General features: G+C 46.3%; 1 protein-coding gene across 2 annotated transcripts in view; it reads left to right on the top strand.

Annotated features, from left to right (window-relative positions):
- The window catches only part of LOC135369689 (uncharacterized), an 80,398-nt gene that overhangs the window by 44,818 nt on the left and 10,042 nt on the right, over nt 1-25,538 (top strand). For both annotated transcript variants that reach the window (XM_064603196.1, XM_064603197.1), the window contains 2 exons: nt 4,918-5,064; nt 22,568-22,825. In XM_064603196.1, coding sequence (XP_064459266.1) covers nt 4,918-5,064; nt 22,568-22,825 — 405 coding nt within the window. The remainder of the gene's footprint in view (nt 1-4,917; nt 5,065-22,567; nt 22,826-25,538) is intronic.

The raw sequence follows: 25,538 nt of genomic DNA, 5'->3' as shown, positions 1-25,538 counted from the left end.
CATAAAAGAAGTCAGCGTAAGAGTTCAAGTGCCTCTCAATCCCCGAACGAGGACACATATTGGTCTCCAGTCTCGGTATCATGGATTTCGGAACTGAACCGGATCGAAATCCAAGCAAACCGAACCCGTATTTTTTGCGGTTCGACACCCTGTCACTGTCTAGTCTTTGCACACACGCTCGCCGATGCCAGACAGTGTAGGCAGTTGTCCGGAAAATCGAAATATCCGAACCTTCTTTTGTGTTAACAGTACGTATCGTTATTATATTCATTTAGAACGTCACCTGTTCGAATCAGGCGTCTTTTTCGTGGTTGATACCTTAGATATTCTGTGAACTGCATGGGAAGCAAATCAACACAGTTCACTGCACTCGAATATATCGAATCGCGCCCGTTTAAAGCAATTGCGTCGCCACAAACTAGCGTACGAATTGATCCTGTCATGTGCCTTCCCCGCGTCCAACGACCGTGGGGACCGTGACTGGGAAGCTGCGAGAAACTTTCGAAACTTAGCATGTAAGGCATGAGCGAACAACATCAGCCACCTCTGAATGAAGCCTCTACAGCGCATTATCTCATTATCGTGTGGGAAATATGGTTCCAGTGCTTGCTTTTCGCGTATCTTCACGGATCGCTCACACAGGGTCTATGACATCTTTGTCTTGAGAAATTTCACTTTTTTCTGCTACAACCGAAGGCAACAGGTGGTAGCGTGGTATTATCTGGAGCCCGTTTTGGTTCAGGTATAGAAGGACCTGGTGCGGAAAGGCTTCTGGGCAGCTTGTACGTTTTTGGAGCAATAATGCTTAGGAAAGCATATCGACACTATAGGTTGGAGAAAGTGGCTTGCGCTAACAAACGCAGTCGGTCTTTTCATATGATTCCCAATCAGAAAGTGACTCTTCGAATGACAGTATACCTGTTCAATGCCCCGTGTTATGGCTTCTCGAGTGTGTCATAAAAGCTTACCGTAGGCGTCGCCCCTTTTTTCACATTCTGCAGCGCCTTGTCTTTCTCGATTGTCCTTACAATGTCCTCGTCACCAGAAACACGTCGTATTCTCGCGCACAGATAAATACTAGACTACATAGGCAGGCAGTGAGGCAGCGACAAGATAGGTTCGCTGGGTAAGTCAATCACTGAACGGCGACACTGCCGGGTGTATCATAAAGAGCCAACACGTGGCCAAATATAAAAGGAGCCAACACGTGGTAGAGACGGTCTTGATCTGATACACTTGTGACATACCATGTACATTTGGTGACGTCACCTATGGCAGCGAGAGTGACTCAGATTCCTATTCGCTGCTTGGGTGCGGTAGATATGGTGTTGCGAAGGCCACGCTACAGGTAATAAGGGGTGGGGCAAACCACCGTGTAATGCCCGTTCGTCGCTGGGTCTGTCATCACGTGACGTCCCTATAGATTCGCTTCACTCCGTGACGTCATAGCGATGCGGTGGCGCTGCTGTCGTCTTTGGCGGGCAAAAATCGCGCGATCTTCGAGACACTAGGTGTTTTCTGTGTTGGTGTGTTTGGGAGCCGCAAAGTGGTGTAACTGTTCCGTACACGTTTCCCACTTCCTCTTCGCCCACCAGCGACGTCTGCTCTATGCGCATGCGCAGATGCGCCTTCTTGTTTACAAATAGAAGTGGTTGCACAATGCCCAAAGATACCTGTGTCATTTTCTTCTACGGTACGCAACGCGTTACTGTACACTGTACAGGCGTGTTTTCATTGCGGTAGTGGCTCATTCAAAAACCGCCCCTGCGCTCCACCGTATATATACGCGCAAGCGTCGCCTCATTAGCGAATCTTGAAGATCTCTGCTCTTGGCATCCTTTGTTAAGCTTATATGGGGCGCAAGTTTAACGACCCCAGGTCGTGACACACAGCAACAAGCGGCTTTGGTCTAATCTGCCTTTAAGAGGGGCATTAAAGCCTCTCTGTCTTTCGTTTCGCTTTCAGAGTTTTGCGTGACGCCTAAGCTCCTTCTCGGCCCCCTTACACGTTTAATTGGGACGGCGACTGTGCTCGCTTTTAACGAGGAGCAAATTGTGTTGGAAAGACCGTGTCCAGCCAACCGCGACGCGGATATACGCGCGCGTTGTGATTCTAACGCGATAGCTTGGAATAGGTCTGTGTAAACCTCATCCAGGACCTTGAAGAAACTGTAGTGGAACTGGGGGTGATACGGCCGTGCCTTCCGAACAAGAAGAAGAAGAAAAGAGTGATTTTAATCATTTTTGGGGATTAGATGCATCGTCGTAACTATCCTAAATGCACGAAAGTTGAAGCTTAGGGACTATTTGCAGTGCTGTAGAGTAAATTTTAGGGTCAGATGACTGAAATGAGGAGTAATTGTTATCTCTGGGACTATATATAGAAACTGTAATTGCTCCCCTGTTTACACATTTTTTGCTTAGTGTGTGCTGTATACAGTTGTGCTGTAGTTGACTCGAATCGTCATCACCGTTTCAGAACGGCATCCTCTCACCGTTCAACGCTGTCGTCAACGTCTTTCTTAGTCAATTTCGTCTTCTTTTTTTTTAAATATAAATATTAACCGGTCATGAGGTGCACGTTCAAAGTGCCCCATGTGTGCGGCTCAGCATTTTAATGTTTTCGTGAGCAGGTTCAGCTGAAACATCCACCGAAGCGTTTAAGTTCGACTGAGACAGGTATACTGCTGTCTTCAGTACATCTACGGACTTGCAGCTTGACAAAAACAAAAAAGGAAGGAATAAACGTTTTCAAAAAGAATACACGTCAAATAAAAAGAACAAAAAGGAGACATGTGAAATTTCTAGGACGTACGCTTTTAAATATAACAGCGTTGAAATATATTTTCAGTCGTTGCGTTCGTAAATTAATAGGTTCATGAACGAGCCGACAATACCACTTCGAGTTCCTATACCCATCATGCATCTACTAGCTTTCGTGTGGCAAGATGCCACACTGGCAATGTGCTATAAAGTAACTGTAGTCTAGTTCTTGTGATGAGGACATATAAAGAAAAAAAAAACGTCGTAAAAGCCCAATCGGCAAATGACTTCCAGATTGTTTAATTCGTGGTACCAGAGTCGCGTTGATGAGATCGGTGCGTACTACATTGGCTCTCTTAAGCTATAGTCCTCCCCACTTTCAAGGCTTTCGCACATGACATTTCGTCGACGCCGAGCGCGAATTCCCGTCAGTTGCGTATTGATTTTTCGATTGGCTTTCGACGTGGTCCCGGCAGGCTAGCTTTCGCGACCCAATCTCGCCGATATTGGTCAATAGGAACCGCTTATTCTTCGGGAATACTCATCGTTCACTGGCATGTGCCATTTTTCCCACATGCCGCGTTGACACTTTATTGAATATTTCCTTTTATCGTGTTTTATACCGCTGTCATTTCCTTTTATGGCGAACTTTGACATTTATGAACGCACCTACACACACGGGGACTGATATGGACACTATACGTATTAACTGCAAAGCGTATTCGACAGTGTATGACGAAGAATCCATGACAGAGTTTCTTGGTTCATATGAAATCCATTCCATCAACGCTCTGCCCTAAAACTACTACTAGTACTACTACTGCAACTATTAAGGTGCTACTAACCTTTCTGAACAATGCTGGACTTCGGTCCTCACGGTGAGGCAGGGTATCGCCTGTGCCAACGAAACACCCCAATCATTATCAAAATAAAGTTGTTGTTTTAGACACTTTACAATTCACTTGATTATGGTAAAGGGCACCGAGAGACACGGTCCAACAAAGACAGACAACAAATTCTCAAACACTGCATTCATTTATTACGAACGTCCCAACTACATAGTACTCAAAAACCCACAAAGTTGGGTCCTTTAATAAACGTTGCTGTGTTTGAGAATTTGTTCTCTGTTAACGATGAAAGATGAAAGTCACTGAAAAGGTTAGCCAGCTGTAGGACTCGAACCCACATCCAGCCTCAGAACATCGGTTCTTTCATTGTTGTCTGACTTTGTTGGAACGTATCTCTCGGTGCCCTTTACCATGAGTTTGTTGGTTTCTTTTATTTATCTTCATCTCGAATAAATACAGACATATTCGGACTGAAAGGGCAAGCCCTGTTGAACAGTCCACTGAGAACATGACACACAAACCCTTTTACCAAACGTCTTGTGAGGAGACAACAACCCATTCATAGCACACAGCTGTCTACAAATCTGTAAGATAATACACCTTGACGACTTTTTTAAACATGGGAAAGTGAGGGATAGAGCGAATGCGCAGAGGAAGATTATTCCATGTTCTACCGCACCGAAGGAATAAATGGAAACCATACCAAAATTTGTGCGAGAAACTGGGAACTGAAAAGAGCATGACTGATCTGGTATAGGGTGTAAGGCGTAACACGATTCTGCACTGGAATATCCTGCCTGGTGGAAGGCGTGCATAACACACTATGTATAAACAGAGATACTTTATAGCTTACAAGGTCGTAGACATTAAAGATTCGCAGTAATGGGAAAGCAAAAGAAACTGATTCGCGAGGACCCAAAATCAGAATAATACGGAGTGCTCGCTTCTGGGTGACCAGTATAGAGGATGAAGATTGGTGGACGGCGTTAGACCATAGACCTCAAGAGCGTAAGTAAGGTGGGAATGAACAAGGGCGTAATAAACTGCAATAAGAGTATTGGTCGGAGATTAAATAGGGCGAACAGACCAGACGTAATTTCATACCAACTTGCCACAATAAGAGTTCATACCATCCTTGCCTGCACCATCTCCCCTTTGTCTTCACTTGATTATGTGCGAAACATACAAGAACCTATGTAGACGTAACCTGTATTTAGGCAATTTGCATGGCTATACGTGCACATGAATGGCGAGATATAAATGTGGCGATAGTAACACATGCACCCTGTTATCTTCTTATCTTTCAGACTGTTTTGATGGCCCACGCTGTGCGGCGTATCTGCTGGGCGACCTGTAACCCGGGCCACTTCCAGTTCAGTTTCCTGGCCCGCGAACCCAAACCCAGGTCGGCCCAACGTTTCTGCCACGTCTTCAGAACCCAGAGTCCACGACAAGTAAGTATATAGCACATATTGTAAAAGTGGTTAATTACGCGTTCTTAATTATTCGCTAGGTGGGGCACTTGGGGAATATACTTCGCGAGAGTTTAATTTCCCACTGCTTACGCCGTGGCGTTGCCTCTGGGTCAGGGTGTTATAGAATATCGGGAGTTGTATCGGAGCTTCTGCAGCTTTCGTTTGCTAAACACGACTTAGACAGACATCGAAAACCCGTGAATTTGAGCGGTTAAATAGCGACGTCGTGTTTTTAAACACTGCATATCATGTTACGAAGCAATCGCCTTGATTTTCCTTTTTTCGAGAACGTGAATTTCGAGGTCGGGGATTTCGCAAACGGGAATATCGAGCTCCTCCCTTTCTGCGGCACCCACGTAGACTGAAACCTCTCTTCGGTGAAGTTGACATTGACTCGACATTGAGCTCGACGTACATAGTCGAGCTGAGGACCAGTGTGGAACGAGACGAAACGACGCTCGAATGAGTGTGGGATCCACGTCCAGCATAGTGCAAATATCGGCGAAGTATGCTTAAATATGCGCTAAAATACTGCTACAATAAATTACATTCCGCGGATCAGTTCGCCGCGGTTGACTTTTAGTTGACTTATTAGTGAAACTCACGCGTTGCAAATTACAATGTTTCTACACTTTCCACATAATCTCTAACAATGTTTCGCGAAAAAAATGACGATCGCCAAGTTCGCCAGATAATTATTACTAGTGTAAAACCCTTTAATTTCGCGAATCGAGCAACCGGGATATATTCGCGACCACTAAATTTCGCGGACCCCTCAAGCTCCTCCTTCTCTGTTTTGAAATTTTCGCATGCCTTTAAAGTTCGCGAATTTTCTCGAGTCGCGAAAATTAAGGGCTCGCGAAATAAAAGGGTTTTAGGCACTTTGACGGTATGAAGGGCCTTCCCAAATGATCCGCACGATACGAAAAAATGACGATCGCCAAATTCGCCAGATAATTATTATTAGTGTGAAACCCTTTAATTTCGCGGCCCTAAATTTTCGCGAAGCGAGCAACGAGGATATACTCGCGACCACTAAATTTCGCGGACCCCTCAAGCTCCTCGAGCCCCTCCTTCTCTGTTTTGAATTTTTCGCGTGCCTTTAAAGTTCGCGAATTTTCTCGATTCGGCGAAATGCGCGAAAATTAAGGGCTCGCGAAATCAAAGGGTTTTACGGTACTTTGATTGTATGCAGGGACTTCTCAAATGATCCGCACGATACGAACGGCGTCGAAAATAGTAGATGGCACTTATCTCTTCGGTTGCGAGGGCGAAGTTTGTTGTTTAGCTAACTATATTTACTGAGGGAAAAGTCTTTGGCGTCACCACGTGTTTGCTCTACAAATGGGAAGGTGTGCGCTAGCAGCGCGGGTCTTAGCGAATGGCCTGCTGTGTAAATGTACGTGAAAAGGAGTTGTTTGAAGACAGGACGGTCTGTATGGACAGGAGCGCCGCCGGAAGAGCCACATCAAAGGGGAGGGGGATAATTGGTGGTGTCCCAGAGGATTCCTCAGACGTCTTCGTCCCCCCGGGGGAATAAAAATGCAACACACAAACTCTTCGAGGTCGTCGTCATTGAGAGTATATAGTTAAGACGCGAACAATAACGGCCTTACCACTCTTTTATGAGGCCGCCAAAGGGCTCTCTTTGATAGCCATATAGCGCATGGCTAAAAAATCTTATCTGACGTATTGAGTGTAAAATATTGTCCAGCATTATACCTACGTCCGTATGCGCCGCCAACGATCTCTATCTGTTGAAATGTATGTACTTCGTGTGCATGGTCCCAGTCTGTTTTTATACTCCCTGCTGTTATCGCTTCGGAACCACACGTATATGGTGTAAGAGCGCGAGAGAGACGCCCGCGCTTATTGAGGCGGCAATAGCAGTTTGTTGCATCCGGATCGGGAATTCCAGAAACCAGAATGGCCCTTTTGTATTTCCAATGGGGAATGGCGATGTCCTCGGAGATGCTATCTGCGTTTCAGTTCACACCTGCGAATGGCTCTTTTTTTTTTTTTCTTTTTTTTACTTCAGTGCCGTCTTTCTACTTCTTTTTTTCCTTCGTTGGGCGTGGGAAAGGGAGAAAAATAGCTGTAGATGGGAGGAACCGAGACAAAATGCTTCGATCCTCCGGCAATTATATGTTCAGATGCTGAAAAATGGCCCTTAAAAAGAAAAAACGGCCAGTAAGATCCTCGACTTCTTACTGCTGGTCTTTATGATTGCCGTGGAAGGAAAAAGTAGAAAATGTCGCCCTATTTTTTCCCGACGAATCTTTTTGTTCTGTAATGTTCGAAATGAAACAGTTTAGTCCCAGTGTTCTCGCGCACGTTGACACGGTGAGCTGTATACGCGGTTCTTTTTATATTTATTCACTTATGTCATGTGATCTTGTGCCATAAAGCACCAAAACACCATCTCATGCGAATGCATGTCGCATCCGGCGTGGGACCCGTAAATGGAACACGAGGAACTGATCGATAGTAACGGGCACGATTTCTTAGCCACAGTTAGGGACGTACTTAATATACGGTAACAGCGCTAAGCGCCGTTCTCCATAACTGCATCATCCCTACCCTCTTCCCAGACCCAACATACTCTGTCGCTGTATCGATACCACAAATGAAGTCGGCCACAATAGTCACCGGATATCCACCACCACCACCAATTAAAACAGCTCAACAAAAAGCAACTGTCTACACGAGAGAGAGACCCGGGCGAGACGCTGGAAAGGGAATGCTTTTTTTTCCCCTCTCCGGTCCGCATACTTGGCGTTCTTCAGCTCCGCTGGAATGCCCGACTGGCCGGCCCGTTCCGAAACGTCGCATCCCCCTTCGCTCCTCCATAAACAAGCGAGGGAGAGGAGGAGCCAATCTTCGCGGCATCTTGCACAGTTCTCTGTTGTTGGAGGACTTGGCCCTTGCAGAGTTCGTTCGGTTCGTTCTTGCGTGAACGTGAAACGACACGACCGAGTCGGAGCCACCCTGAGTCGGGGAATATCGTTCGTGCATTGTTTTTGTACGATGTCCGTTTGTGAACCTCCTTCGTGAACCACCGACGTTCCCTTAGCGTTTCTACTCGCCAAGGAATTAACAAAAAAGGAGCTCGATCAACATAGTCCGGTTGGCCTACATGCGAAGTCGCAGCCTGTTGGAAGATTTTCAGCGTCTGGTTTTCCTCCTATAGTGGATTAATGATGTTCCTCCACGCGTGTGTGTAGCATACCAACGCCTGACCATCTGATCCTGTGGGCGCCTTCGGAGCAAATTCCTCTGTGTGGGTGTCTGCAATAGTGTGGGCGCGAAAAGTGCTCGACTGTACGTGCCACGATGGGCGGTTGCGTTGTCTGTCTGCCCGGTCTGTGGCGATCGTCCTGTCGCTCCACGTCGTCTAGAAGCGACGACGAGGTGTCGTCGGTGGCCAGCAGGCCCTGTCGCGGTGCACGTCGGAAGGTGAGCACCACCCTTCTAGCTTCTCTTGCCAGTTTTCCAGTAGCGGAAACTCATGAATCGTGTGTTGTTAACAATGGAGCGTGCCAACACATCGTGCTGGCGTATGCTAATACATAAACATAACGGTCCGTCGACTTACGCAAGAGACCGTGTATTTTCCGCAGAATACTGTAGCGGAAGATGCGAAAAACGTCATAGCTTTATGCTGCCACGTAAGCGCAAACGTTCAACGTCATGTCTCTTCGTGTACTGCTAACAGTGGGGAATGTCCCGCGACGCAGCCACAGGATGTTCAGTAGCAGACGACAAGGAAAACACTTGGACGGTGAAAGATGAAAGTCACTGAAAGTCTGAAAGATGAAAGTCACTGAGGCTTTGTTTGTATCTGTCCCTATCTATGTTGTTCCAGCCTCAGAACATCAGTTTATCTCATGTTCACTTGGACGGTGTCGTCTGCCAAGTGCGCGCTTCCGATATTCCGGCACTGTGCTAATGCTCAACGTAATACGCGCTGTCTTTTCGTTTTCTTCCGCAAGTGGATATTCTGGAGGAATGTCTGTCGTTTGTACAGAACAGCTCGGCGGAGAGTATTTATTACGGGGTATCGCTGTCACTTGCTCGAATTTCGCCCTCCACTTTGATACTTTGGCTATTCCTCCGAACGCAACACTGCACCCGACGGCGACATAATCCGCGATGAGTGAGGCGTTATCAAAATCTAACAAACCGAGCCATTCTATAGAGTAGAAGGAAGACTAGCAGGTGCCGATATGTAGAGCGGAAGAAGGCTTAGGCCCAGTAGGAGAAAACTACCCTGTGCACAATGTTGGCGACCCAGACCTGAGAGGGCTTTCGAAGTCCCTGGAGTTCACACCTGACAGCCTCATGTCTAGATGTCTAAATTTGGTTGCTCAGCTAAATTGCGCAGTTTCAACCACGCTCACTTTACAGTATGTTCACCTTGGCCTTGTAACGGGTGTTTGCGATAACTGCTGCCAAGCAACAAATGCTCGTCGTGAAGGAAGATCCTGAAGGACGCCTTATAATAATACCCTGGGGTTTTTTACGTTGCGAGACATCACGATCGACGCCATAGTGGACGTATATAGCTGGTACAATACCACCAAACTGCCAGCTTCGGCATGAAAACCGTAGGTAAGAAGGTAGGCGGACATTTTACCGACGTGTCAACCGAGGACTCTCGAGCTGTACGTTGAAGCTCCCATTCAAACATAAGAGGGCAGGAATGGTACGCAAAACAAGTCGTTCAAAGTCGAGTACTACTCAAACTTTACGGCATATGTCCGAATAGTGGGATTGTACCTTTAGAAGATAGAGACGTAGAAAATTATATCCGCTTTCAATTTTGCGTCTTATGCTTCGGCTGCCCGCGTGGTATCGATGCCCTGATATTCTGGCACGTACTCGTCCGCTGACAGCATCGCGTCTCAGCTTTTGAAGGACGAAAAAAAAAAAAGTGAGTGCAGAGTACAGCAAGAAGTGGCTAGCATCTCAGCTCTTTGTCAACTCTTAAAGAGGATCGATGGGGGGAAGAGCGGTTGCTGCATTTTGTTGCTGCTCAGGACAGGATTCAGGTTTCAGGAGGCGGAACTTTGTTTTCGCAGCTCGCGGGCGCCGTAAATCACTGAGGACGGGAAGGGGGGCTATCTCCGGATTGCAATCTTTGTGCACCAGGAGTGCACGTAGCTCCTTCGTCAGTCTTTCGTCCCGCGTCCGTGCTCAGCATGAGGAAAAGGATACGCGCTTACGAAAAGGGGCGCTGTGCAGACTACTTTCTTTTGTGTTTGGAGCATACCTGTAACTTTTGGCGTATCCTTGGAGCTAAGAAAACTGAGCATTTAACCAGCTACTCAGCAGCGTTTCGAAGAAGATGATAGAGTTGCGGTCTATCACGTCGCTGTCGTCTGCGAGAACCAACTATTCTCAACAGATTTTCGAAGCAGACGACAGGACTCTGTTCTGTTTCGTCGCTGTCGTCTGCGAAAACCAACTACTACTCAACAGACTTTCGAAGCAGACGACAGAATTCTGTTCTGTTTCGTCGCTGTCGTCTACGAGAACCAACTATATAGTATAGTTGGTTCTCGTCTGTTGAGTACAGTTACTATACTTGAGTATAGTTACTATACTCAACAGACTTTCGGAGCAGACGACAGAATTCTGTCCTGTTTCGTCGCTGTCGTCTGCAAGAAATAATCTCGACCGGATGCGCACAAAGGACTGTAAATTTGTCTTAAGACGTGTGGATCCACGAAAAGGCCATTAGATGAAGTCACAATTCTTTTCGTGCACTGCATCAATTTCATTAGTCCGTGGGCATTAGTCTGTTTTCCCTCATTGTTCGCCACGGCGTCTTTCCGTGCAGAACAGCTTCCCACGACAAACACCGCGATAATCTCCTCTACTTGCCCATCTCTTTGTTCCCTAGCTCGCATAAGGTATTCAATAGCGGCACGATCGGAAGCGAACAGGCTCTTGACCCGAAGCTAATACGCGTAGCTAATATATTCACGAGGGATGCTCTTTTTGTCTCGCCATCTTGGCGTATGCGTGCGTCTGTGGTCACGACGGCTTTTAGAAGCTTAATGTATGCGACGGAATGCACATAATTACCTGTCGGTCCGCATGAGTCACGCAGCGCACCCTCCGGCCTTGTATTTGCTCAGGACACAATGAGAGGAGGAAGACAGGTGTTTCGCTTCCTCTATAAACTGGGCGCAACAGCGAGGCTGATTCTCTCTTGAGGAATCGTGTACTTTACAGAGCCATAATTAGTCCATACTCTATAGCAACAAAAATATATCGTCCACGAAAGCAACCACGATAGTATCTTTATACCCCTATGGGGGAGGTATTTATTCAATAACTTGGAAAGAGGACTTTTTTTATCGCTGAGGTTCAAGAAGAGGAGGAGCACTGGAATTTTTAATAAAGGACAACCGGCATCGCGAAAGTTCTCTTTAAAAGTAAATAATATAGGGGGAATGGCCGCTTTGTGTTCCTCCCGTGCGGTACCAGCAGCTCTCCTTTGTGACCTCCCCGTATTCTCAGGGTTTATAGAAAAGAGCGCCGGTTCCCTTTTCAATGCTGGCACATTCCTCTTTGTGCAGGGAGGGACGACTACCTGTCGACCCCCTCTTCTGTGCCCAGTCTAATTAGTTTCTTTTAAGATTCACTGTACTGAACCGCGGCCTGAATAGTGAATACACAGTTCACGTTCCGTAGTTGTTTTTTTTTTTTTTCTTTTTTGTCTCCTAACTTTGCACGTGAGGCGTTCAGTTTTTTTCTTTAGATGCTCACGATTTTTTAAACGTGCAAACAAAGTATATGTTTCTCTGTACCCTTTTGAATCGCTTCCTGTGGGCGTTTTTCTTCCTGCAAGTTCAGACTCGCTTAGAAGCGATGGAGAGTAACTGTTCTGAGACTGGAACATACACCGCAAACACACGAACACAACACACGCTTCGATGTCACTAAGAACAAGAAGCTTGCTTGGAAGTGTTTGTCTGCAACGCGCAGAGTTCTCCGTTAGGCTCTGAAATCTGCTCCGAGGTCTGGGGTACGACGCTTGCTTTTCGCCGTCGCTTCGCGTGCTTTAAACATGACCCAATAGACTGTGAGCGGGGTTCGATATCGAACATCCGATAGATGAGAAAGAGGGACAGTGAAGTGAACTAGCTGCCGCTGGTGATCATAACAGACTGTGTCTCCGTTAACGAGAAAGAGATTGAGACATATACTGTGGATCGAGATCGCCTTCGATCCTGCGATCAACTTGTGCCGTATATGGCTCAGAGGGCGGAAGAACGCGTGAGCGTTAAAAATCGTCCCTCGTCGAAATGTAGCACGCTGGAATTAGCCGCCGGGAGCGCATTCGCGAAAAAAGTGTCTGTAGTAAGTCACAACGGTAAGAACAGATAAACGATAAGACAACGCCTGAGTATCCATACAAGCTGTGTCGTCATTCAGAGGGAAAAAGAAAGAACTTAGTACATAGTGCAAATACTATTAGAAGTACATAGGAAAACATGATTGCCTTGCAAAGCATAGAAAAACGGGAATAAGGTCAGAGAAGGGCGGCTACTCGGACGCTAGGTATACGGTATCTTTTTCCTTTTTTACCTTTCAGCGTGTAAATGGGATGTTGTTGTAAATAAGCATATTTTTCTTTCTTTTTTTTTTCCCGCGGGCCTAATGAAAGGTATAGCCAACAATGTCGTAAAAGATATCTGCAAAACACCCATCTCTAATAGTGTTCTTGAACGTCACCATGAAATAGTATTCTCTACAGAATATGCCTTTTGAAATGGCAGTTTTTCTGGAATGCACCATTTAGGAGGGTGTTTTACAGAACACTCTTTTTTACGGTGTGAAACCTACTCGACAAAGGTGTGTGCCATCGAACGAGACATTTACCGTGTATTCACACGGAGGACATCCTCACGGAAGATTCTAGTGGAAGGAAAAGCGACAACACTGCTCACAGAGCTGAAGTTCCGTCCCATCCCATGTTATGTCTAGCATTCAAACGGCTCCATTCATAGCAGACGACACTTAGCAGACGACACCGTCATCGCCCTTTCCTGTCGTCTGCTACGGAATATCTTGTGGCTGTGTCGCAGGATATTCCCCACGGTTAGCAGTGTAAGTGAAGACACGACGTTGAGTGCTCGCGCTCACGTGAGAGCAGAAAGATATGACGTTTTTTTTTTGCATTTTCCGCTGTATTCTGGGGAGTGTCCTTCGTGTGAATACACGGTCACACCCGAATGGTGCAAAGAAGAAAAAAAAAAGTGTGTAGAAGCAACATCACGGGTTCATCACAGGTTTACACCGCTTTTCCACATGATTCTGAAGTCGTAGTTCCCAGTTTTAGTCTCCATATGGCGTGCGGTCTTGGCATTTCAGCATAACCGAAATATTCCGTCCCCACAGTCATTTGTTGAAACGACGCGATGTATAACGTTGCCATCCCCATACATGTTCGCTACGCGAAAACCACACACACACACGTTCCGTGATCATCCTTCTAACTCTAAACGCTGTCATAGACGTAAGATTGTCCTCCACCAGGTGTTTTGGGGAGCCGTTGATGATACCTTTGATCCAGGGCTTTTCCTGTTTCTAGGGCTTGTCGCAACATAAAAGAAAAAAAAAGGAAAAAAAGAAGAAACGAATTGGAGAAAGGGCGTGTGCGGCCTGGAGCTTGATCCTTCGCGTCACCTGCAGACTTAAGTATACGTCTTTGAGCTGCCCCACACACGTAACCGCGTTGTCTTCTACAGAGACTGCTCAGTCAGCGCTCGCTGTATATACTATAGTGGTTGCAAAATGCGCAGAAGGTTATACTTTCGTTTGTTCAGAAACCGTTACAGAAAAATGTGAGTGTTCTGTGTCCAAAGCGGCCTGCCTCCTTTCCTCAATCTGTGCATGTACGAAACACTGTGCTGATTGTTTCACACGAAGCTGAGTTTAAATATAATGAAACTGCCGCGAAAAACTACAAATTAGCGCGAATTACATACGGGATATTTTGCTTAAGAGTCTTTGCTTTGCAACGTTTTTTGTATAAAACCCTTCCGCCTCCCCTCTCTCTCTTTTCGTGCAATTTGTAGTCGGGACCGAACTATATTCCCGTTTTAAACCGAAATAATATTTCCCTTAGTACGCCCTCTATCAATGTAATAAATATTTTCCCTTAGCAGACACTTCAGGCGTTCCTTTTTTACCTATATACTTCCGTGCGTGCCAGCCTACTTATGTGACGTATTCCGGTTTATATAAACGTGAGCTGTCGTCCAACGAAACTTCATTCGTTGCAGATGACGCACCCACCACCATGCACCACGTAGCCTTAGCTTGTCTATCCGGACAGGATACAGGTGACTGACTTCCCCACTGTCAGCCAGTTCACTGGGTCGGTGCACGGAGGAAGGCAGAGTCAGTCAGTCAGTCGGGGGAGGGGGGATATACGCTCGCCCGTCTTCTGTCCCGTCGTTAATACGCAGTGTGTAGCGCTGCCTGCTGTCCGTTGCTGGGCGCCTCCTAAATAACTCTCCCTGTGTTTGCTCCGATCCAATTACGTAGAGGAGACGGAAGGAACTATTCGAGTGGCATTGATTAAGTAGCCAGTCATTTCCTCGGATGACAAGGAGTATTTTTGGAAGCTTCTTCAAGTTTGTCATCTTGACATTCTTTGCCCCCTCTCTCCACAGCACGCACGAGGGGTTGGTTGGTAGATCCCGGTCCTTCCGGTGGAGTACTTTCATCTTCCTCATTACACATGAACAATGCCGTTGCTTGACTGTCTTCGTGACGAGCTACTGGAACCGAAGAGCTCTTCGCGACAGAGTTTGTTCGACTGCAGCCTGAAGATCAAACAGGACGATTGTAGACGTTTCATTTCCTTTCGACATGCGTGCACACCCTAAATTCAAACCGCCAAGCGTCTCTTCAACTTCACGTCTTCTTGTGTAACTTTGTGTGTTTGCTGCGGGCTAAAGTTGGGAAGAAGCAAAACTTCGAACTGATACCGCTTTTGAACGGGGTTGGAAAGAGGAATGTTTGCGTTAGGTTTCCTTTCTTCGCCATGTTTGCGAGCAATATCTTTTTTCCCGAGAGAATAAAGAAAGACATGAAGAAGTGCGGCGAAAATGAACAGAGAGAGGGTCTTTGTTATAAGTGTGCCTCTCTGTGGACTCCAATATTTGGTTCCGCGAGGACAGGATTTTTGTATATTTGACGGTATGAATTGGTGCAACGCTTGCTTTTCGTTGCCGTCTCGCGAAAAATACGTCCGTCCAGTGCGTGTGTGGTTTCTCTCTGCCGTGTGCACTTGAGCGTGAGGTTGCCTGGCGGTGTAGCGGGTGCTGGTCTCTGTCCGGTAAGCGTCTGTTAGGCAGCCTTGCCTGTTCACATCGGGGATATATTTTACCTTGCGGTGTTGATGGCTCCTTTGTTGTAATAGCCGGTGTTGCACACTTAGAAAATTGTGTGGAGACTCAGATCGCCAAGAGTAGGGATACTGCTTTATGTGTGTCCCAGCTAAATGGGAACAGATTTAAAATATATATGTATATATATCACTTTTTCCTAGATGAAATCAATTTCAATATAGCATATGCTGAAGGGCACTCCTTAAGAGGGCACCAGCAAACTCCTAAGGCAATGTTATAATTAACTTTCCATAATTGACTTTTTAATTATAAAAGCTACGAGGTCGTCCCAATGAGAACATCTGGTCCCTTCGGTCATCTGATACAGTTGCAGTTTTCAGAAAAATCCGTTCGATAGACCGTCCGCAAAAAATGCGTGAAAGTATTTATTTTTTTAAATCTGTTCGGAGATAACCGGGACACACTGTACATACATCTCGACGTTAATTCATTATATGAAGAAATGAGTAAATTCAGGAGTATTTACAGCTCCTATAGGGCCGGTTCCACCACCAACTCTGGTTAACTTTGAGCCGAGATCAAGAGTTGCTAAAACTTGAGTTAACAGTCAGTCACAGTAACTCAGTGAAGCAGAGCTAAGCGTTAAATTCGAGTTGAGGGACCGTTGGACCGTTCAAATTGATTGATTGATTGATTATGTGTTTAATGGCACAAAGGCAACAAAGGCCATAGAGGACCGTTCAAATGATCAATGGCGTTCATGAAACCGGGCCATAGTTTCCTGGACTGCGATTACTGCTCATTTTAGTCTCAGGCTCTGAAATTTGCTCCTAAGGAACTAATATTCCTTCTTTTCTTATAGCTTACATCTTTAGACGTATGTGGTTATGCTCGTTAAGTGCTACAAGACGTACTGGAACAGCCACCGAAGAGAGAGAGAGAAAAGAAATATATAATCCAGTGCGCGTTGCGTAATACGATCGTTACCTTTATTTCCGGCTTTCTAACGACACTCCTTTGGACTGAAGAGTGGAAGAATTGTTCCGTGAAGGGCATGCAGCGTAATTTGTAGGTGGACGCGAGTCGCGCAGAGCGGAAGCCACTGGTCATTATTTGTGGTCATTCGGTCTTTGTTCGAGATCAGCCATCCGCGTGGAATCGGCCAGCGCACGCAAAGAATGCCCTTCTAGAGTCCACAGTCTGTGAAGTATATAGAGGCTACCTTCTTTGAAAGGCGGGTCATCGACTGGCGGCAGAAGGCTACGGTAGCCCGGTGTAACAATGGAACGCTAAGGTGTGCGTGCAATCAGCTGTGCAAACTGTCACGACGTTTCGTTCGCCAGCTCAGGGCAGAGACACGGAGGAGGAAGGTATTGTAAAGAGGGATAATGGTCACACCTTCTGGTCCATTCAAATGGATAATGAACTCTGTGAGGAATGAAAGAAAGGCTCGTTACGGAGATTGTGTAAAATTTTGTGAAATTAAAATGTTACCCAATGCGTACAAATCGGTCGTAGCGAAATATAGAGTCTGATCTCACTGTTTGTCCAGCATCTCGGTAATTGGTCGAAGTATATATTTCGCTCCCGGGATAAAAATTCATGAAGCGAATATCCTTGGAAATATCGACCCGCTGGATTTCAGAAAGCGAGGTATCATTCTGTACCGCAATTAACCAAATATACTTAATCGAAGTAGTTTGTTTCCCTTTTAATTTCCCTACGACAAGATGGTCTACATCGTGAGTATATGTAAGTAATTTTATGTACGTAAGTAATTTGTTTTAATAATATAGGTTATATAATATATGTTAACGTTTTAATAAAATATGTTATGTTTTTATAATCTGTTTTTATGTTTTTAAACGTAATTTATGCTAGTAATGGGGTATGTAGAATACATATAAGAAGTTCCCGGAGTCTGAACGCAACAATTCCTTATGGTGGAGTATAATATTTGCATTTCGCCACGATAAATTCCTGTAACCGAGAACCCAAAGAATTCCTGACAGGTACGGTACACCACCCTCCTGTAACATACTGTGTATATACGAACGCTCAAGAAAGCACTTCAACGTACGCCGCAGGGCTACACCACCGCCCTGCGTAAGAATTTCTCTCCAATCTTGCTCTCCGCCAACGACTGCTTTACGTCCTGCGCGAGCGAAAAAGTCCCTCCCGCATCAATTTCACGGTATGTGTGTGTACACGCGGGGAGTTCCAACTTTCCTAATGCAGCAGAATGATGATCTCTCAAATGAGATTAATATTCCGAGACCACCACCGTTTATAAACACGGGGCCCGCATATATTGCCTTCGCTCGACGAGAAGAGCAACTCCTCGGCGGCAAACGGCAATCTAATTAATTTCCCAGGAACCGGAGCTCGCGAATATACGGTCTCTCCGCTGGCAAGAGGCTTTCATAAGCAGCAGCAGCAACCAGTGTTGCTGCTGAGGGTATGCTGCGCCTGAATATTAGATAGGAAAAAAATGAAAATGTCGTCATGGCGGCGGCGGCGCTGCTGCACGTGGGCCATCCAATTACGGCCCGTATTAATTTTCGCTTTTCCCAACGCCGGTGATGTATGCGCCGAGCGAAAAAGGGGTCTCAACTTTTTGACAGTTTGTGCCTTTCTCTGGAAATAACCACGCTCAGTTTCCGGAAACTTCAGTGTCGAGTTAAAATTTATTCGGAGCCCGCGAGGTTTCGTCGCAGCCGCGTTATCATGTTGCACATCACTTCAGATTATGGCACCCGTATGGCAGACAGAGCTTTCGATCTCCCCAGCGTAGAGATGCTATACGTCCTTTGAAGTCTGTAATACAGATGGTTCGAATGCAGTTTCAGTTAATTCCGTCCGCAGTGCTGGGACTGCACGATGACTGTTGCAAATCGTCAGTGTATCTGCATAAGGCGTGGATGAAAAGATGCATATCTCGTACCTGCCTCCAACGTTTGCTCGATAACTTTTTCTCCCCGTCTTGTTGCGTGCTTGTGCGGCGGCAAACCAAAAGTGCATCTAAAAAGTGAATAGTACGTGTAGTATATAGTAAGTGAAACGTAGTACATGTACGTCATACTTCACCTCGTGGCACGTGTACATGTGGCATAGAAGCCTTTACAGGCGCAACCCACAGGGACAATTATCAGCAAATCGCTGGCTACCATACAACAGGCTTTTTGTTGCATTCTCTGAGTGAACTTTCTCTCTCCTTCATTTTGTCATCCTGCTGAGAAGTCGTAACGCTCAGGCATGCGGTACGTACAAAATAAAGAATAACGACGAATCGGACTAAAGATCGTTCGAAAAGTCCTTCCTATAAAGAACCATCTTAGGAGAAAGACAAAAAAATAAATAAATAAATAAAGGACCGGTGCGAGAAAGCTCCCCTCTTAGGCCCGTCCTATACTTCAAAGGAAACTGATTTGAATCTCCGCAACATCCGAAGATAAATCGCATTCATTTCTGGCCCGCGATGTGGCCTCATATTTCATGCTGTATAGTCGCCCATCCCCATGCGGGGGTAATCTATACGGCGAACAATCGTGGGGTGTCCTTCGCCCTCCTGGTGACACTGAAGACAGTTAGTCCTCCGCGCAAGAGGAAGAACAGAGAATAGCGGCCTGGGGGGACCGCATCATTCTCTGGCGCTTCTCATCTTGTTGTTTTGGGTGGCAGCAGGTGTCGCCGATGGAGCTGTAATCGGGGTCTCGGCACGGCGGTTACCACGCGTGCAGTGTAATGATTCCCACTTCGATTAGCGCGGCTGTGTCAGGAAGCTGTCGTCGTCGTCTCTCCATCGCAAATTACGTTCTTTCGACGGCCGCTTGAATATCACTCAATTATCGGCGCTGGAGGAGGGGATGGGAGGGAGATAGAATGCGAGGGAGATAGACGCGTTGTCGGGTTAGTGAACAAACGGCTGGGCAAAGTGTGCATGGACAAGGCGGGTGAAAGGGGGGAGGGGTTAGCGACAGGTCTGATTTTGGTCTGGGGCTATATAGGGGGAGGTTCTTACTGAGAAAGGTTTACAGACAAAGTGACTGTAATCACCACTGTGTGATGTGTTAGTGGTCACTCGAGGTCAGTTACATTCAGTGATGGGCAAAGTACCTCACAAGTGTACTTAAAGTACCAAGTAAAGTACCTAGCACACGTTGTACTTTAAGTACAGTACAAAGTACACTCCAAATGTACTTAAAGTAAAGTACAAAGTCTTTGGCTTCGTGTGCCATAAAGCACCAAAACACCAAAGTCTTTGGTAAAGTACTTTAAAGTATTCAAGTGCATTGCAAGTTTAGATCGTATCGCTGGAGGTTCCAACACTTGGTAGTGATAAAACGTGAGGAAATTATGTTTCGACTGTTATCTTTACAAGTTTTTGGCAAGCATTTTTGCAGAGTGCTGGTTAGAAAACATGGATAGTTTACATGAGACTCATTAATATGAACCGAAAGAAATGATTTTGCGACCAAACTCTGCGTTCGTATTGCAGGTTGGGTACTTGAGTACTTAAAGGAAGGTACCGAAGAAAAGTAATTAAAGTACAGTGCAAAGTACACCAATTGAAACATACATACTTTCAGTAAAGTACAAGTACTGAGAAATATACTTAAAGTAGTATATACTTGAGTACTTGGTACTTCCCATCACTGGACACACCTGCAGTGGATTTCCGCTCAATTTTTATTTACGACTTCTGTGAATGGGATCCTTCCGTGTGCGTGACGTCACGTATGTTTTGCGTTAGCCGTGTTTCCCACAGGAAAGCATGCGCTCCACTTCGTCCTTCGTCGCGTCACGAATATGGCATGACGGGAAGCATAGCTTGGTCGGTCCCCAAGCAGCACAACATCTCGTCGCAATATTGGCAATACAGGCCCAACATCGTCCAAGATTGGACCAATATTGCGCCGTTGTTGCCAATATTGGGTGAATATGTTGTGCTGCTCGGGTCATGTCTGGATATAGTTTTGTTACCTGTTCCGAGCATTACCAGGTTTGTCTGTAGAACTCAATCGACATCCTGAAGACAAGAAGCAAAACAAGCAAAATTATTCAGGCAACGAATATACTTCTTTTTTTTTTTTTACATTACTTGTAACGCATGTTGTGAGATTTTTTTGTTTACAAACTTGCGGTTAACTGGAGATCTCCCGCGTGACCTCTTCGGACTTCCAATGATCACCACTTATGCTCTGGGGGAATGTGCGTCCGGGGCCGACTTCAAAGGAAACCGTGCTTGCGGCAATGTTGCCGCGATTGCACGCGATTCGCTGCGCATCGTCACGACACTTTTCCGCGATTTTCCCCGACGAGCTCATGCTTTTTGGCAATCCCCTGATCTTTCCAGTCGCATCGAAATTCCCTGACAATTCCCGGTTTTCCAGCTTGGTTGACACTCGGGAAGACCGACGGTTTCACAATCGTCGCCTGTATGGAAACTTCTCCGGAATGCGTGTTCATTGTGTAACCCTACAACGGGCAACATCTCGGAACCTAGGGGAACACACAACGTCTCGGTTACGCGAAAGTCCGACCGCCTTATGACGTCTTTTCTTCAAGGACTTGCACATCGGGGGTCGATGCGGTGAGCTAAGAGAGACCTACCCTGCTGAGCACGCTTTCGATTACCGACGTTGCAGGCCATGATGATGATGATGAGCCATTAGCGGCGGGGAGGTCCCGTTTTCGCTCTTTCCCTGATTGTCTCCGCCGTTCCGTCATTAAAGCGTTATGATTGCTGCTGCTGCGACTCACTCGTCGACTGAGGATGATGCTAATCGACCTGCGGAGCGCAGCACGTCAAACGTTCTTTCTTATCGAGGGACTACTTTTTCTTGCGTGCGCGTCATCGCTTGAAGAAGTGTCAGAATGACTGTCTTCGGCGAGAAACTCTCACTACTACTAATGGACGCGCGTGAATTGTTACTGCCTTGGTGGGATATATGTTCTTGCGTTGAGTACGTATGAGCTGATAATGATAATAATAACTTTTATAATACGTGAGTGGCGTTACGACGAGAGACCACTATGATCATGAGCTGGGTTCCAGAACACGATCTCAGTGTCACACGCACGGATGGAAACCAGACCGAAAACCGCTAAAAACCCGTATTTTTCGCTGAACCAGAAGTGAACCGAAACAAAATTTTTTTTTTTCTCGCGTTGAACCGAACCGCAACTGAACCGAAATAAATTTAGGCGGTTACCGATTCGCGGAACGGTTCAGAAGTAATGTGCGTTGTGAGAGGTCGGAACTACGATTTTACATAGCGGATTTAGCCGCATTGCCAAACAAATTCGAAACCAAAACTGAACAAAACCTCAACCCTAGTGCACGAGATATTTCCACCTGAAACGTAGATCTGTAACACGCAGTGCTGCTGTGAACTGCTGTGTCGGCAACAACGGCAACAAAAGTACATTTATGTTGTTTGAGAATCGTAAGGATGTGTTTGCTTTAAACCCATGGCAATCGCTAAAGATTCATTTTCCTGAACCGGTTCGAACCGATATTTTGCGCTGCTGCGGAGTTCAACCCAAACCGAACCGACAAAAGAAAAGAAAAACTGTCCCGATCCCTCACACAACGAAGTGAAACAATAATGAGGAAAACGGGAAGTACTGAGGGGCCATATACCACGCATGCCGATGCACGGGCGAGAACCTCATTGGCAACACACCATATTACGAATTGCAAAGCTCTCTGCGTTTTGCCAAGCACCTTGTAGCAATCACACCCCGAGGGGCATTTTGCCCGGGCGCTTTGTTCCGGGCCGTGCTTTCGTTAGAAATAAACCGCGCGCGCGGCGCTTCTCGCTAATTCGATTCCATTCACATCTGCAGCTGCCTTCAAAGACTGTTCGGAAATGCAGGTGCGAAAATTCGCGCTCCTCCGTGCCTCGAGGTTTTGCGATATAATAACCCGTGCGTGCGAACCGCTGATTTTTCCAGCCCAAATGTTCGCGAGAACCGTTTGTTATTAACCCTAACTGTATAACGTTTTGACGGAGCGTGTCGGCGAAAACGGCGCGTTTTCGCTCATTAGCGTGCGGACTCGGATCTCATGACAATGGCGTAAGGAGTAACTCCATTGTTTGCAGGCGGAAGACCTAAGTTCACTGGTAGGATCCGCATTTCGCATGGCGTACGCGAGGCAGCTTCAGCAGCAGAGGCGACAACAGAGTGCGGCTCTAGGCACTGTGGTGTCGCTCTCGGGCCTCCGATCATCTTCAGCCAGCCCAGGGGCCTCTATGGACGTGCCGTCGTCCCCAGATGATGACCCCACTTCGCTGGGCCAGGACGCCGGTTGTCTCTCTGCCCCGGAAGCCACCCCACCCACGGCCTTTACTAAAGTTTGGGTGAGTGTTTTTTTTATATTATTATTATTATTCAATGTAATTTTACGTCACGTTACAATGTCGACGCGGATGGGGACCGTTGCATGGCCTCGTCAGCTCCTGCCGATAGGAATCACTGATACGCAATCGACATTCGTGGATGTCGATTGACTCCGCAGCTACTTCGTCCTTCGTATAAACAGGTGGAAGACAACAACAACAACAAATAAGTTAATGAAAATGAATGGGGAAATTCGCCACTTCAGGTGCGGCCCACTACCCCAAGGCACAATGGGGCAGGATGTGATGTGTCCTGATGATGAGGTGATGAACGATGCTAAATAGGGATAGTCAGTGGAGTCAGTATGACATCAGAACGGTAGGCAAAACCACAGCACACAAAAATACTACACACACAGCACACAGGTACGCAGGCAGATCATAGGGTAGACAGGAGACCAGTGTCCCGCAGAAAAATCTTGAAATACTCAAGAACTTGACGATGGTCAGTCTGGTTAGACCCAGGGCCGAGAATGGTTGCCAATGTGAGTGGTGCGGCCGTGATCGACTGCAGGCGACACTGTAGAGCTGCTCTTTGGGAGGTGTATAGATGGCAGTCGAGGAGCACATGCTTGGTGGAGGTGGAAGACAGCTGATATGCGACACGCAAAAGCTCTAACAGAATACCGTAGCAAGCACTTTAGTAACTAGTCTTTGGTAGTAACTGGGTTACAAGTAAATCGTAACTGTCACTTTCGGTGAATGCAACTGTAAAATGAAGCTAAGTTACTCGGGTAATGGCGTATCTTAGCCACGTGGTTGCATGCTCTGAACAACTTTCTTATAGTGAAGTTTCTTAAGTAACATACCCAATTAATAACGCATTTATTACATTTTGCGAATAACTCAACACGAGCAACCACTCAGAAAGGCCGAAAGTTTACGAATAAACTGTACGGTTTGGTTGAGCTACGCGGACCTCATTGGACAGCACAGTTCGGCCATAAATAAAAGGGCAGAGACAAATCCTCGTCCTGTCACAAAAAAATAAATAAATAAAACTGAGGCATTACAAACTCCACTGGCGGAGACGTTTCCAGAAAATGTCGCTGGATATCAACACATTTTTTTTGCAGAAAGCGACATAGAAATGGCAGCAAGTGAAAATGGATTCTTTTCCAAGAGCTGCAGGACAGCGTATATATATATATACAAACGGCATCCGTATAATATACGGAGAGGAGACGTAAGTGCAGAAAGATGCAGCGGTGCCTGCTGGGCATCCCTTATATCCCCGGACAGGTATTCGCCAGGGAGAAACAAAGCGAATGTAACAGAGAGAAATGTCGTTTGTTTCCAGCTGCATTTGAGTGCTATATATGTAGAGGGGGAGAGTCCGAGTATAAGGGCTGTGTTATTCGACGTACGTTTCTGACGTGCCACTACCTTATTGGATTGCATCCTGTCTTTTTTTATACGCCATGCCTCATATTTTTGAGACGCCCTCCAAGTGGACACGTGATACAGGAGAATATATGCACCGTGGAACGGGAGTAAATAAGCCTGTCGAGGACAATAGGCGGATAGAATAGACGTCCCGCTGGGATAGGAAAGCACGTGCTTCGACTTCAATCGACTCGGCTGGAGAGAACTGAGATACCAGCTGTATATACATTGAGTACACGTATATGCTTCCCATATTGCTTCCCATATACTTCCCGTCTGCTTCCCATATCTCTTTGCATTGCTGCATATTTGCGCTACAAATAGGTGAGGTTAGGACCCGACTTATTTATCAGTTTCAGGTTGAGGAGCGACAAACACTGTTGTTGCTTGTTCACGTACTCCAAAGAGAAAAGGTACATTTGGGGGTATTTACAACTTGTAGTCCCCTAGATTGCAATTACTCCCCAGTTTAGTCCCCTGCCCCCTACAAGCCCGTCTTAGTCTCAAAAGGGAGTAATGGATGTGACAATGCATCTAAAAGTACTAAAAGATACTTTTTCTTAGAGTACCTCGTGAAAGTGAATGCTATTCTTACAGCGTGTCATGCAGTTTAAGCAATCATAAACTGCGTCGTCCCGTAATTAACGATGTGAAAGTAAATTTCGTTACTTTTTGCCTTACTTTATCCCCGGAAGTAATAAAACAGTTAATTCTGAATCATCACAAGGATTCTCCAGCTTCCCCTGCACGGTGATATTGGATCCCTTGCCCTTTACACGCGTTTCGCTTTGTCGCTTTTACTTATGCAGCGAGTCAAGCTGTATGGTGCGCAAACAAAGTTTGTACTCTCTGGCTGGCTGGCTCAGGTTAATGAGTACGCTTCCCTTTAATCCTCCGGGACGAGCGCTTTGGGCTCTTTAATATTCACGGTCAGAACCTGTATAAGTTTGTGCAGTGAACCCCGTTTTAATTATTCCTGACGGCCACTGCCACAAACAAACATGGTTTCCGCGCTCATCTTGCACGGCCTGCTTCCCGACTTTGGATGATTGTTCCTGTGTTCAGCTGCACGTGCGAGCTCGTGCAATTATCGCTGATCATCGGAAAGGACTGATAAAATGATACAACCTCGCGCGTTGCCAAGTGTACACCTAGCGGTTAAAATTCTCACGAAATATTAAAAACTGTCGACGTGTTTTGCAGCCCGTACTCTCTAGTGTTTTGCCAGTCCCTGTTTACACGATACACTGAAGTCGGCGACGAGACAAGAGAGAGTTTTGAGCATCGT

This window comes from Ornithodoros turicata, chromosome 10, assembly GCF_037126465.1.
Source record: "Ornithodoros turicata isolate Travis chromosome 10, ASM3712646v1, whole genome shotgun sequence".
Lineage (NCBI taxonomy): Eukaryota > Metazoa > Arthropoda > Arachnida > Ixodida > Argasidae > Ornithodoros > Ornithodoros turicata.
Note: the sequence above shows the minus strand (reverse complement) of the source record. Positions and strands in the feature narration are given on the sequence as shown.